Source organism: Myotis yumanensis, unplaced genomic scaffold (assembly GCF_028538775.1).
Source record: "Myotis yumanensis isolate MYYU_CA2020_CCGP unplaced genomic scaffold, mMyoYum1.0.hap1 SCAF_17, whole genome shotgun sequence".
In the NCBI taxonomy this organism is placed as follows: domain Eukaryota; kingdom Metazoa; phylum Chordata; class Mammalia; order Chiroptera; family Vespertilionidae; genus Myotis; species Myotis yumanensis.
The window spans coordinates 31,935,180-31,950,393 of NW_027223768.1; the positions used below are offsets into that span (position 1 = coordinate 31,935,180).

The following is a 15,214-nucleotide window of genomic DNA, read 5'->3' on the forward strand; positions in this document are numbered from 1 at the left end:
TTTTTTTTCAATTCTCTCGTCCTGTGAATAGCATAGAAGGAGAATCCACAATGATCAGTGTTGAAGGCTGCCCCATCAGTATACTCTCCTGAGAATGAGACTATGATCACAGACTAACATCAGGATACATAGGCTGCCTCTGACTGTCTTCGTCCTTGCAGGTGCCTGTCTTGTGTCAACAGCGCCTTCCGCTGCCATTGGTGCAAGTACCGCAACCTCTGCACTCACGACCCCACCACCTGCTCCTTCCAGGAGGGCCGGATCAATATCTCAGAGGTAAGCGGGGATCACCTTGGCCTGGCATTGTTCCCAGTGAATGTGAGTGGCCCTCCCTTTCAGATGGTCAATCCAGCAGCTTGGCCATCTCCTGGCTCTGGCCCATCTTGGTCTTCTTCCAGAGATTCTACATGTTAGAAAGCCCTGTTATTATAAAGTTCAGAAAGTGGCAGGAAACACCCCAGAGGCAGAGAAGTGCGCTGTAGCTACTAGACTCCTAAGACCCTATGAATTCAAAAGCTTGAAGGGAACTGAAGGTTGAGGCTGAAAGCTTAGAGGAAACATATCCCACCAAACAGACTCCATGGTCTAGAAAAGTGCAGTGAATGGCGTTTATTCTTTGAGTGTAAGCCCTTTGCTTGGCTGCAGACATAGTCTAGTTCAATAGAACATTCACTCACAACCATTCTTTCATGCCAGCTTCTCTTCCAAGTGTGAAATTCAATGATTCTCTGACTCTGATGTATGACTGGGTGGGTGGCCTATAGAGAGAGAGAAATTCAGTGAGTGAAAAGAACCAGGCCTTGCTAAAAGTCCCATTTTATTATGTAGTCAATGTTTCATCCCTAAGGCCTGACCCACCTTGGTTATCAAAACAGTGAAAAAAACCAATTGCCTCTCTGTCTATGAATATTCCATCCAATGATTATTCACTGATGTTAACTTTCTTACATATTCACGCTATGCCTTAGAACAATGAAGCCCGCTTGGTCAGTTACCCTTTCCCTTCCCAGTGTTTTGCATACCTGTGGGTAGTCAGTGGTTGCATTTGAACAACTGTAGAGACTTGATGCATTCACACATATGCACATGTGCACATATACATATATCCCTCTTTTTTTTTTCTTGTAATCCTCAAGCGAGGATATTTTTCCATTGACTTTTAGAGAGAGTGGAAGGGACAGGGAGAGAGAGAGAGAGAGAGAGAGAGAGAAACATCAATGTGAGAGAGACACATTGGTTGGTTGCCTCCTACATAGGCCCCGACCAAGGCCAGGGATCAAGTCTGTGACTGAGGTATATGCCCTTGACTGGGATCGAACCTGGGACCCTTCATTCCGCACTCTATCTACTGAGCCCAACTGGCTAGGGCTAACCATCCCCTCTTAGTCTACCTTTTAGAAATCCACAAACATAAATGGGTGACGAGTAGCATTTGCACTTATTGCTATAGCCTCTCTGTACATGTCTCCCTCTTGCACTAAAACCAGAAGATCCTTGAAGGCAAAGGTCACATCTTACCTTTAAGTCCTCAGTGCCTTCCTCAGTGAATGTTTGTGAAATCCATGCCTGAAAGAATGGACAGACCAAGGACCACTCTACCCAAATGCCATTGATAGAAAGGGTTCCTTGGATCTATGTGTCTAAGATAGCAAGAAATAGAGTCTCATGTGTCTCCTAATCTTGAAAGATGTGCTGGATAAACATGAGAAAGCAGAAAACAGGCCTTGGTGTGTGTGTGTGTGTGTGTGTGTGTGTGTGTAATCATCATGGCGTGCACCTTAAATATCTTACAATTTTATTTGTCAATTACACCTCAATAAAGCTAACAACATTTTTAAAATTAAAATAAAAAAGAAAGTAGGCCTTTGAAAGGTTTCCCAAACACATACTCTTGAACTCTAAGTTTCTGAAGCAATATGGGTTATATTCAGCCAGAAAAATGGAATTCACCTGTTATATAAGAGAAACATAGACGGTGCCCAAGGGGATTTAAGGCAGACCCACCCCCAGGTGCTTCACGATGGGATACCTAGTTGCTTGAAAACCTTTGAGAAAAGGTGTCTCCTCCAGCCAGTTGCTGGGCTTTGGCGTAGCTGGTCAGTAAGCAGTGCACTGGTCCTAGTGGACCTTGGGAATCAATCCCAGCCCGGGATTCTGCAGGAGCTGAAACTGCTCTCAGGCCTGTCTTCTCACTGGTAGGAGAGGCCTAAGAGCCCGAGGGAATGGAGTGGGCTGGTTACCCCAGCTTGGGAGTTAATGGAAGATTGGGAAGAGGGGGAGGTGGGCCAGGAAGCACAGAAGCCATGGGATGACCTGCGCAGGCAGCAAAGGATCAAGTCTCAGAGACTGACCTTCACAGTGGCCACTTCTAAACTGCTAAGTTCCTTAAGAAAATAAATGGAGGTGGACCACAGGGTGGGGGAGGGGATTGATGGAGGGGGAGAGAGAGAGAGAGAGAGGAGAGAGAGAGAAGCTCTGGACAAGAAGGAACAGCTGCTGCATTTGCTCCTAGGGGCTCCCCCTCGGGCAGGAGAAACCCAAAGCCAAGCCAGCAACCGCCAGCAGCTGGAGCGAGGGCAGGAGTGTCACAGAGCAAGACAAATAAACTGCCTGGTGTGGAGGCCGGGGGGGCTGGGCCCCAGAAGGCTAATTGGAAGCATGCCGGCCTCCCTCGGCCTTTTAGAAGCCACTGGAACACAACTCCCTTGCAGGCCTGGGGCTGAGATTCAGGCCTGAGGTCCAGGCAGTCCAGAGAGCTGGGCCTGAGAGAAGCTTTTGCCCTAAACCCCTTGCATCTCAGGATTGAATTAATACGGAAAGAGGCCTGGGGTCCACCCAGAGGCTTCCCATCACCTTTTAGTTTTGCTTTTTCTCCTTAACGTCTGTGCCCTGGAGTAGGAGAGGTGCCTTTGTCCGCCCGCACCTCCCACCTTCCCCAGCGGGAATGGGGCGGACCCTTCTCTTCCTGCTCATATGCACAGGCCGCAGGGTCCTGGGATGGGCTGGTGAGAGAAGCCCAGACTCCATCAGCCCCTGATTTTTCTCAGGAAGGGAAATAAGGTGCAGGCTCCCAGCAGGTTGTCAGGCCTGGCCGCTGTACAGCCCATCCCAGCACATAGCGGCCCCCCCCCCCCGCCCCCCCCGCTTATGGAAACCTCATTCCTGAATATGTGGGGCAGCAAAGGTGCACATGTCCAGCTTGGGAGAAGTTCCCCTGATTCTACTAGGTTCTCTGACAGCCTCAGGTTCTTCTGGGGACTGGAAACCCCGTTGGTGCCTCTTTGGGGTTCCTAGAATATCTCTTTTATACTTCCAGTAAGGTACCCCCAAAATTTTAGGTCTGTGCATCCTAGAAACAACATATAACTGATTAGCCCCATTGATTTGCATGGCAACACGAATGCGTTACACATTTGTAGTTCTCTCACATGTGACAGGAGCTCTCAGCGTGTGTGTGTGGGGGGGGGGGGGCGGGGTGGGGGGTACAGAGCAGCAGCCACAGCACCTGGGAACTTGTTAGAAATTCAAATTCTTGGGCCTCATCCCAGGTTAGCCGGAAGATTGAGAACCACTGACATATGGCATCTCAATTGATTCTCGCAACAGACCTGCAGTTTCACATAATTCATATTTGACACATATAGTAACCAAGATGCTACAAATTCAGGATTTTTGCCCAAGGCTACAGAGAACTCGAGCGTCCAAAAAAAGCTGAGTACAGTATGCTTTCTACAGAAAACCAGGGCCAGTTAGCGTCTGTCTGCATGGCCACAGCCACACTCGGTCTGGCCCGTTGCTGTCAGTCCTAAGGGTTCAGGCTGTGGAGGGACCCTTCTCCATGGATGGAGAAACTGCCCCTGGAAGGTGGGTCAGTAGTGCCACACCCAGAGACAGAAGCCACCGGCCCGTGCAGTAGGTCTGCCCATTTCCTTCCAGAGGGCTGGTGGCCCAACTCCACGCATAGACTTGACAACAAGGAACCGCTCTTCTGGAGCGAATGCAGTGCAAAAATGAAAACACAGCAGTAAACATTTATTGAGTGCTTACTATACAAGCACTATTTTAAATATCTGTATATCTCATTTACTCTATGAAATGGACTCTATTATGGAAAAATAAACTGAGGTTTAGGTACACATGAGAGAAATACGCAGGAATAATATTAACCTTGTTCATCCCATGCATTACCATTTACGACATACTTTTATACCAGCCGTGGGCAAACTACGGCCCGCGGGCCGGATCCGGCCCGTTTGAAATGAATAAAACTAAAAAAAAAAAAAAAAAAAGACCGTACCCTTTTATGTAATGATGTTTACTTTGAATTTATATTAGTTCACACAAACACTCCATCCATGCTTTTGTTCCGGCCCTCTGGTCCAGTTTAAGAACCTATTGTGGCCCTCAAGTCAAAAAGTTTGCCCACCCCTGTTTTATACCCTTTCATGCACGCTCATGTCATCAGTCACTATCAGCCCCATTTTCTAGATGAGGAAATGGAATTGAAGTTGAACCATCTCTTGAACTCCCTTAAGGTCATGAACTAAAACTTCCCTCTCCCCTGCTTCCCCCCCACCTGCCCACCGCCACCCCCGACTCAGAGCACAGGGGATCTCTGACAGGAGCCCCTAAGTCTCCACCTCCCCGGGCTGGATCCAGCTGCGACATGGTGTTAGCGAGCGGAGTGCACGGGAGTATGTATGGCTTTCAGCTTTAAAAGCTCATCTCCCTCCATGGCTAAGCCAGGCCTAGTTAGATGTAGATACATAAATATCTTCTTTATGCCCTGCCCCAGGGGAAAGATAGAGCCAAATAAATCCGATTAGCTGCCCAGGATGCTGGCTGCTCTCGCTCTTTGAAGTCGGGTGGGTGAAGATAATGCCATTTTCACGTGGGAGAAGTCGTCTCGGAGGGCGGAGGGTCCCCAGCACTGAACGCTGGCGATGCACAGCTAAACGGGAGGGCGATGCCACCGTAAGACCATGGGGCTCCTGTGCCAGGGTCCTGCCCTCCCTGTGCTCCTGTTGCCTCCTCCCGGCCTCCCTGTGCCGCTGGGGTAGTCCCAGATACATCTGTTCATGCTGATGGCAACTCAGGTGGCTGCTAAGGAGGTGATGCTGCTGCCTAGAAACAGAATAAGATGACCTAGAGAGGCCGGTCCACGCTCAGGGGGCCAGTAGTAGCAATGGGCATTTTATTGATGTTAGCGACAGTCCTTACATCCCACGGAAGAAGAAGCATGGCATGGTTTTTTGTCTCTTGTTATTAGGACAGGAACTGTGTGTGTGTGTGTGTGTGTGTGTGCACGCTCACAGAAGCAAACAGGCTGAAGAGGCCTCATTGTATCTGATGAAAGCCATCACCTTCCTCAAGCCCCAGAGGTATTGGATTTCTGACAATTCGGCAATTTTCTGGGCCACCCGCTCCGCTGCGCCTGCCTTCAGCCCTGGCCACTGATTTCCACACACGACTCGCTGGCCCCTCGGTGCTGCATCCTCCAGAGCATCTCACAGCCCCGGAGGTCCCTGTCTTCCCGTTTCCCAAGGAGGCAGTGTACCTGGCCACCAACCACTTTTTTCTTTTGCCCGAGAGACTAGCAGGACGAATCCTACTCTCTATGGCCTGAGAGAAGCAGCCAAACACACAAGCAAAAGCCTAAGACGTCCTGGTCTCCTGGGGCAATCTTGGAGCCTGTTTGGGCGTTTGGGAAGCCCCTGATCATTGTCTTTAAATGTAGTGCCAGAAGGTCTGAAACAGCAGACCATAAGGAATTTTTGTGAAATGTTTAGAATTTCTTAAGGAAAAAAAAAAACAAACTCCTAAGAGCCCTCATAAAGTCTCTTCTTTTGATTCTTTAATCTTCAAACTGAATCAGATTTAGCCCAGACAAAGAGCAAGGATGTGTACATCTATAATATTACACATAATAAAACAAATCCCTATATAAGTACCTATTTTTGTCAAAGTTAAAAGGATTCTACAATCCTGTTTACTAACCCAAGACATTATACTTCCAAAAGCATATCTTTAACGCTCTGCTACTGAAATTTGATTTGTTCTCTGGGCTCATTAGAGATGAAAAACAATGGCCATCATTTACAATGTGTCATCTAGTTCCAGTCTGAAGATTTATTCCACACCCCGCCCCTCTCTCTCTCTCTCACACACACACACACACACACACACACACACACTGTACCTCAGCCTCATTTCTAGTCTAAATTAACATTCCAATTTATTAGACTCGATGGGGATTTTTTTAGCCACTCACAGGAAGCAGTACCTCCTTTTCCATAGGACGCCTGGGTTTCCCTAAAGTGGTGTTTATTTTTCTCTTGGCTATAAATATATGAAAGGCTCTGTCAAGAGTACCCGCAGGGAATGAAGGTGAAAACTCGGTAAAGGGCAAGTTTATGAGTTGGCAGCTTGAGTGACTGGCTTCCGAACAGGGACCCCTCTGTCTGGGGTCGCCCTGTGACCCCGGCTCTTGTGGAAACCTCGCCTGCTTGGGTCCTCGCATGCAGCTGACCCGCAGGCAGGGGTCAGCACCTGGAGCTTCATGCAGGCCTCCTAGATAGGTTTCCATGGGAAATTCCCCCTGAGTCCAGCTTTCCGTAAATCCTCAGATTTCTTAATAGACACGGGCATGCCAAGTTGGTAATTGTGTGATTCCAGAAACAATGACCACTTCCAACCAAGCTTTGGGAATCGAACTCCTTCTCAGGTGTCTTGATGTCCAGAAGGCAGGGCTGTCCCCTCCTCTGTAAAGAATCTAGAAATAGGATCTAGAACAGCCGTGGGCAAACTACGGCCCGTGGGCTGGATCCGGCCCGTTTGAAATGAATAAAACTAAAAAAAAAAAAAGAAAAGACCGTACCCTTTTATGTAATGATGTTTACTTTGAATTTATATTAGTTCACACAAACACTCCATCCATGCTTTTGTTCCGGCCCTCCGGTCCAGTTTAAGAACCCATTGTGGCCCTCGAGTCAAAAAGTTTGCTCACCCCTGATCTAGAAGGAAAGTTAGAGATCTTTTTGTATGATGCTTTGTTTTCTCATTTTTCATTTACCCTCCCAGAAGCAATGACCAGGTATCCACTACCTGTCAGGAACTGGGGTAAAGACTGGGGACACAGAGCCTGATCCTCAAGGCTCACAGACCAGTGAGAAAAGCAAGCCAACCAAAACCCAATTCTGAGGACTAGATACGATCAGGGGAGGATACCCGTAACCCAGCCTAGAGGCCAGTGCAGGGAGAGGGTCAGGGACAGCTTCCCAAAGCAGGATATGCTGCCCAGTCAGTGTGGCTCAGTGGTTGAGCATTGACCTATGAACCAGGAGGAGATCACAGTTCGATTCCTGGTCAGGGCACATGCCTGGGTTGAGGGCTTGATTCCCAGCGGGGGGTGTGCAGGAGGTAGCCAGTCAATGATTCTCTCTCATCATTGATGTTTCTGTCTCTCCCTCTCCCTTCCTCTCTGAAAGCAATACAAAATTTTTTTTTTTTAAAAAAAGAAGGAGATGCTGAGTTTGCAGACTAATTAGAGGCAATTAGCTAAAGGTGGGCCAGGAGGAAGATTGGGGGGTGGTGGGTAGGAGTGAGTGTTTCCCATAGAGAGAAAAGTACCTTCCAAGGACCAGAGGTGGATGAGGAAGGCTGGCCCCTCAGAACTAATCGTAAGCTCACATGGCTGGACCCTGATGCACAAGAACCCGCAGCGAAGGAGGTAGGCAGGGGCCAGGTCGTGAAGGGCCTGGATCTGAGGCCCAGCTCTCCCCGATTCCCTCTATGGCTGTCCATTGCTAAATGTTGCCTGTTGAGCAGTGTTGGGCCTTAAGGCTCGCCGCCAGCATTAGGACAATGTATTGCTTGTGACTGTGCCCCCAAGCACTCAATGCCAGTAGCTTCCTCTGCAGGGTAAGGACATGAACCCCACAGACATCCCAACGCTCCCTCTGGGAACCACAGCGGACGGGAAGGGGATAGGGAGAGAGGCACCATCTTCCAGAATTTCCCTAGTTGATCTCTGGAAACAGGAAATGGTTGCAGGGGGAGGTGACAGCCAGGTCCTCACTGAGGCTTCTGGACTCTGTCTTCCTTGGAGAGGGAGAAAGTGGAAGTGGACAGGGGATCGGGGCTGCGGGGAGCTGGAGATGCAACATCTAGGAAGAGAAATGAGGAAAAGCAATCACTTCCTTTCTCAGGGTCCTTCTCAGAGCCTCTCCCCATCAAGACCTGTGTGTGTGTGTGTGTGTGTGTGTGTGTGTGTGTGTGTGTTTCAGTTTTGTTTTCAGAGCAGCATGGCATCCATGCAGGGCCTGGTAATGAAATGAGATAAAAGGCCAGAGCCAGTGTTTAGAGCATTGCTGGGAGGCTGACCAGCCTCCTGGAAAGGCCACAGTGGGAGCTGGGAGCTGAGGCCGCTGATAACAGGCCGCCTCAGGCAGGGACTGTGAGAGTGGCTGGGGAGATGAGTGGAACTGAGAGGTGGGGGTTCCAGGTTGGAGGCAGGGGCGCATGGAGCCTCTTTCATCCTGTGTCTCGGGAGATAAAATCCGCAGCCTGCCACACCAGTGCCTGGAAATTAATTCCTAAAGGGTTTCACACATTCCAGATCCAGGACAACTTGTGGGTTAGGAATAACAGTGTCAAGGCCAGGAGTTAAGAGATCGATTTCGTTTTCCCTGCTAACTCCACGTGCCCCTTGAGGGAGGCATGTCTTTCTCCTGGGCAGCCCACCTGGACACTAGAGGGTCTGGGCCTGGCTTCGGGCCCTGTCCTCTGCCCTGGCTCAGGTGAGCAGGAAGGCGTGAGCTGGACAGACAGAACCTCTCTGCTTGCTCCCCCAGGACTGTCCCCAACTGGTGCCCACGGAGGAGATCTTGATACCCGTCGGGGAAGTAAAGCCCATCACGCTTAAGGCTCGAAACTTGCCCCAGCCTCAGTCCGGCCAGCGAGGCTATGAGTGTGTCCTCAACATCCAGGGGGCCGTCCACCGGGTCCCCGCCCTGCGCTTCAACAGCTCCAGCGTCCAGTGCCAGAACAGCTCGGTAAGAGGACTCGGGCCTGGGCCCTGCCGGGAGCAGGGCTTCTCTCACCCCTGCCAAGGCCTCAGCCTGGCCTGCCCCAGCTTCCAGAACCTCCCAGGTCCACAGGCTGATCCCAGAGGCAGGGGGCCGAGGAGCAGGCATGCACGCCGGGCCCCTCGGCAAGCACAGATCAGGCGATGGTGTCAGAGGAGCTGGAGTGCTGTGAGCACCCTAACGGCAGAGCTGAGAGCTCTGTGCCCTTTCTGAGTTGGATGGGTGCCTCTCGAGGACTTTGGCGAAACTTCAGCCAAAGCCGGTCAGACCCTGCCAGCCCCGTCCCCATTCAGGGAGTGGATAAACCACCAGGAGGGCGCTGCACAGCAGAGACCAGCAGGAAGCAGGATGGGATGGGGGGAGGCGGGAAGGAAGGAAGTGGAGGCCGTGAGTTTCAAGAGCAGCCAGGGTTCAACCAATTCCGAAGGCCAGACAGAAAGCCCGAGGTGTTTAATTATAATAGCAGCCCGGAGGAGATCTTCTATCTGCCAACTCCCTGTCTCCGCAGGTGGGAGGTCAGCGGGAGATGGGGGTGACATGACAAAGGTGTTGAGGGAAGCTAATTCGCCCGGGAGAGATAAAGAGGATCTGGGCCGCTTATCAGGGAGCTGTCAGATTGCCGGGTCACAGGCGCTTGATGGAATTTGTAATCGGTGGAAGGCCGCCAAGCACAAAGGGAAGTTGGGACAAGAAAGAAATGGAACAACAAAGGGAGAAGGTGGCAGGAGGGGCTCCGGGCAAAAGGGCTGATGGGGACATGCCCTGAGAGCTAAGTGGCCAGGGCTGGGGCGGTCCCCGCAGAGGGGGTTCCCAGAGGTCCCCTTCACAGAGACACAGGGCCTGGGCCACCGAGAGAGGCGATTTCTGACGTGGGGGACAGGGGGGGTTACACGTCCTCTGTGGGGTCAGCACCATAGAGAGTCGGCTCCTGGCCACAGCTTGAGGCCGTTCGTGGCAGAGCTGATCAGGTATCCACCTGTGAGGCTCTGGGCCCTTCCCTAGCAGAGTGTTGACCAAGATCAAGCTCACGTGCAGGAAGAAAGGACCATGCAGGGCTCAGCCAACCGTGTGTTACACACATGCTCTGCTCAAGGCTCTGGGATTCACAGGCAGCACATGCACCTCTGGAGAGAGCAGACTTTCATGGGGAACCGTGCAAAGCAGTCCTGGGTTAAAGGCAGAAGTTGGCAACCCCAGGGGACAGAGAGCCTAGTGCAAAGCAGTCCTGGGTTAAAGGCAGAAGTTGGCAACCCCAGGGGACAGAGAGCCTAGGAGGACTGGCAGGAGTGTCAGAGAAGATATCTGGGGAAGGCAAGTCTGAGCTAGACCAAGAAGATAAGGGTGGTGAAGGACCATGTCATAGGAAGAGGGGGGCATTCCTTGTGAGGAGGGAATGGAGGCACGGGGAGGGGGGGGCGGGGTGGTAGGGAACGTGGGCAAGTCAGTTTGCAGTCAAGTGGATTCAGAGATTTCTGGAGGAGAGCAGAGGAAGAGAAGGTTGGAGGAGTCGGTTTGGACCTGGAAGGCACTGAATGCCGAGCTAAGGGGTTTGACCTGGAGCCTGTTGCCCTTGGTGACTGGGAGCCAGGATGGTGGGCCACAGAGATATTTGAGTGGCACATGGGGTTCCTCAGATTGGCCCGCTGCTGCTTTCTCAGCCCAGGGAACCAGGGTCCCTAGCTTCTTTCCTGCTGTAGTCCCGGTCCCCTGAGACACCCAGCATCCCTGCCCCCCGTCATAACCTCACCTGTATGTGCCTCTGCCCTCCCCCACAGTACCAGTACGACGGGATGGACATCAGCAACCTGGCCGTGGACTTTGCCGTGGTGTGGAATGGCAATTTCATCATCGACAACCCTCAGGACCTGAAAGGTAAGCAGCTGCTACTGGGTAGAGTTTTGATCCGTCCGTGACCCTGGGAAGGACCGGGGCTGGCGGGATCGGAGCCTGCGGCCACTGTGCCATGAATAACACACTGCCTCTCTCAGCGGAACTCTTCCGAGGGTCCGTAAACAACACTGGGAGCCATCAAAGGAGTCCTGTGGGGATCCCTGTTTTATTACAACCAGAGCATCCGCCCTGGCTGCCGGCTCATCGCGGTTTTCTTCGGCTCCCAGAGACTTTGAAGTGTCTGTGGAACCTGAACCAGGAGGGCAGCAGGCGGAATGTCCCACCAGTTTCCCTGGAAAATGGGGATCTTGTTTCCAATCAGGTTCTGGCCCCGTCCTTGCACAAAGAAGGTTTTCAAGGCTGCTCCCCTGGTCCTGGGGTGGGTGGGAGAGGCCAGCGTGGGGACTCAAGTGCACAGCTGGCGCAGGAAGTTCAGGAAGGAGCTGGGCTGACGCAGGGGGACTCTCCCGGAGGCTCACCCTCATTCATCGTGTGCAGCGCCTCCTATGTGCCAGGCAGGTGCTACCCTCAGTTCAGTTAATACCAACATTCCATCATGCTCTCAAGAGTGACAAAGATACCTCCAATTTGATGAGCACGCATTGATTATTTTTTAAATATATTTTTATTGATTTCACAAAGGAAGGGAGTGGGAGAGAGATAGAAACATCAAGGATGAAAGAGAATCATTGATCAGCTGCCTCCTGCACACCCCACATTGGGGATCGATCAAACCCGAAACCCGGGCATGTGCCCTGACCTGGAATTGAACCGTGACCTCCTGGTTCATAGGTCAATGCTCAAATACTGAGACTAATTAGAGGCAATTGAAACATGCCAGCCAGGCTGAAATCATTTTTTTAATCATTGCAACAACCCGGATAGGTAAGCACCAGTATTATGCTCTTTTTATAGATTAAAAAACCGAGACCCAGTGAGGTTAAGAAATGGACCGAGAGTGCTCACTTCGACAGCACCTATACTAAGACTGAAATGATGCAGGCTATATATAGCATGGCCCTGCACAAATGTGCCAATTCACAAAGTGTTTTGTGTTTTTAAGACAAATACTGTACGATATCTTTATATGTAGAATCTTAACAAACAAAAAAAAAAGGGCAAACTCATAGAAACAGGAAGTAGAAGAGTCGTTACCAGGGCTGGGGTTTGGGGGAACCAGGGAGAGCTGTGTAAAAGGGTACAAACATTCAACTAGAAGATGAATAAGGTCTGAGGATCTGATGTAAAACATGGTGCCTTTAGTTAATAACACCGTGTCGTATAATTGAAATTTGCAAGCAGCATAGAACTTACATGTTCTCACTATGTGTATGGTGAAGGATGTATGTATTAATGAACTAAATGAAAGGAATCCTTGCCTTGTGTATGCGTATAGCAAAGCATCATGACTTCAATATGATACAATCTTATTTATCAATTTACCTCAATAAAGCTGGAAAAAATAAAGGAAAGAAATGGACCAAGAGTCAGCTAGTAAGAGCCAGGATTTGAACCACGAGAATCTGATGTCAGAACTCACGCTGAACCACATCTCTTCCTTCCCAGTGACTGAGGCCACTGTGGGGTGTGACGCCTCCTCCTCCAGAACAACCCCCCCTCCCCTCACTGTGAGCCACATGCCTCACCACAGTGCAAACAGCTAGGGTTGCCACAGGCCTCTCCCTGCGCCTGAGGGTCACCGCAGGGACACCGGGAGGGAAACCAAGGCCACAGCAGGGCCTGCAAAGGCTTCGGATCCATGGGCTGCAGCTCCCTGTCCCGGACGCTGCCTGAAAGCCCATGCTGCTTACACTGGGGGAGAGAGACTGAGCCAGGGAGGGTTTTTTGGGGTTTTCCTCTTTCTCCTCATACCCAGCCCACATTTTCTCAACGCTGATAGACGTTTCCCCTGCTGAGCTTCTAGGCTCGGTTCCCAGAGGCTGCCTGTGCACCTGGAGCTTAAAGAAACACGGCCATATCCAAGCTGTCGTATTGGAACCCTCCCTTGTGGTGCAGGACAACTTTTAAGTGGCTCTTGAGTGCACGGGCGATGCCATCTTCACCTCTGTCTCTCCCACAGCCCCAGTGATCCTAGAGCTACGCACCATGCTGAGTGGAAGAGGCCATGGTGTTTGAGGACTCATGTTCTAGATTCTAACAAGCCAGGGTCACGTTTTGTCTCTTTCACTCATAGCAATGTGGACTCGGGCTAATTACCGTTCCTCTCTCCGCCCCAGGTTCCCCGTCTGTGCCAGGGGGAAAGGATGCCCTTTTCTCAAGGTCATCCTGAGCATCCCATGAGAGCTAGACATGGCCCATGTGTGCACAGTGACAAATGCTCAGTGTGTGCTTGCTCAGTGTAAGATTCCCGTTTCCTGGGATTCCTACCCTAGGAAGCCATGGGCAGGTGGAGGTCTAATTCTAGTCCCTACAGCTGGGACTGGGGATGCTGGACAGAGCAGAGGAACAGGATGGGAACCTGTGGGAAGAATAAAAAATGACGCCTTCACTGGGGCATGTACACGGCCTCCCGCGGAGACACGCCAGGACTCCTGAAAGCTGTGTCTGCTTGACTTGAGTTGAAAACCACTTTCCGAGTATTCTGCTTCTATAGATTCTACTTGGAACCCTGAGTTCAAAACACCAGCAGGCAACAACTAAACCCCAGGCTCACAAGACAGTTCTGCTAACTGGCCGGTCAAGGGCTTCTAAGTCAGGAAATGCCATAGCAGCAGCAATGGATTTGCAGACCTGCTCAGTAGTGGCCACTTTGTCCTCTCCGGGGACAGCCTCTCCATCCACAGGGGCATGAACAGGACTGTGGTAACCCTGTTCCTCATCAGGGCTGCCTCTGCTTTGCCAGCCGCCAGGCCTTTCTGACGCCTCTCCCAAACCCACCACTTCCCACTGTGCCGGGCCAGGTGCCTCCCTGCTCAGGACCTACGGTCCAGCAGCACAGCCAGTTGGAATTTCAGGATCCCAGCTTGGGGCACTCACCTTAGTGAGCTCCAAGAGTGAACAAGTCTCTGAGCTTCATTTTTTAAAATATATTTTTATTGATTTCAGAGAGGAAGGAAGAGGGAAAGAAAGATAGAAACATCAATGATGAGAATCACTGATCAGCTGCCTCCTGCATGCCCCACACTGGGGACCAAGGCCACAACCTGGGCATGTGCCCCAACCAGAAATCAAACTGTGACCTCCTGGTACATAGGTTGACGCTCAACCACTGAGCCATGCCGGCTGAGCTCTGAGCTGCATTTTTATGTGAAATGGGGAAGTTAGTCCTTCCATCTCAGGATGAGGCCACATGTGAGTCAGAGAGGTACCAGAATAAGAAGGTAGTATGTGTTCAAAGAAAAGATAACAAGCAGGTACAGAACATCAGGTATGTTACAGGCCCAGTGCTTAGCACTGAATATATTACATCTCACTCAAACCTCACAGCAAATGACGATTATCCCCATGTTGTGGATTAAGTAAACAAGGTTCTAGGATGTCAAAGTCTATGTCACGTGGCTAAGGAGGGGTGAAGCCTCCATTAAAGCCCTCATCTGATTCAATCTGGAGCCAGAACTTTTTAATAATCTTATTTGCTGCATTGCCTTTATTTTTAAAAAATGTATTTTTATTGATTTCAGAAAGGAAGGGAGAGAGAGAGAGAAACATCAATGATGAGAGAGAATCCTTGATTGGCTGCCTCCCGCATGCCCACTACTGTGGATCATGTCCGCTACTGTGGATCGAGCCCACAATTGACTGGAATGGAACCATGACCTTCTGGTTCATAGGTCAACGCTCGATCCACTGAGCCAAACCAGCTAGAGCTCTGTATTGCCTTGAAATGATTGCTAAGATGTTCCATTTATTGTTAATTATTCATCGATTGTTCTTGCAATGATCGCGATGATTATTGATGTTTATCTGTGGCTGGGGATGTTTCTGTCACACCTGTAAGAGGAGGGTAAATTGTGGGAGGCCCCGTTCTAACCCCCCTCTGAGACCGCCCCCCTGTCTTTGCAGTCCACCTCTACAAGTGCTCGGCCCAGCGGGAGAGCTGCGGCCTGTGCCTCAAGGCCGACCGGAAGTTTGAGTGCGGCTGGTGCAGCGGCGAGCGCAGGTGCACCCTCCACCAGCACTGCGCCAGCCCCTCCAGTCCCTGGCTCGACTGGTCCAGCCACAACGTGAAGTGCTCCAACCCGCAGATCACCGAGGTGAGTCCCCCCGAGATCCAGAGC

General features: G+C 50.9%; 1 protein-coding gene across 1 annotated transcript in view; it reads left to right on the forward strand.

Annotated features, from left to right (window-relative positions):
• Nucleotides 1-15,214, forward strand: part of PLXNA2 (plexin A2) — a 208,770-nt gene that overhangs the window by 141,892 nt on the left and 51,664 nt on the right. The window contains exons 9-12 of the mRNA XM_070397301.1: nucleotides 162-276; nucleotides 8,853-9,053; nucleotides 10,862-10,958; nucleotides 15,000-15,190. Of these exons, the coding sequence (XP_070253402.1) occupies nucleotides 162-276; nucleotides 8,853-9,053; nucleotides 10,862-10,958; nucleotides 15,000-15,190 (604 nt within the window). The remainder of the gene's footprint in view (nucleotides 1-161; nucleotides 277-8,852; nucleotides 9,054-10,861; nucleotides 10,959-14,999; nucleotides 15,191-15,214) is intronic.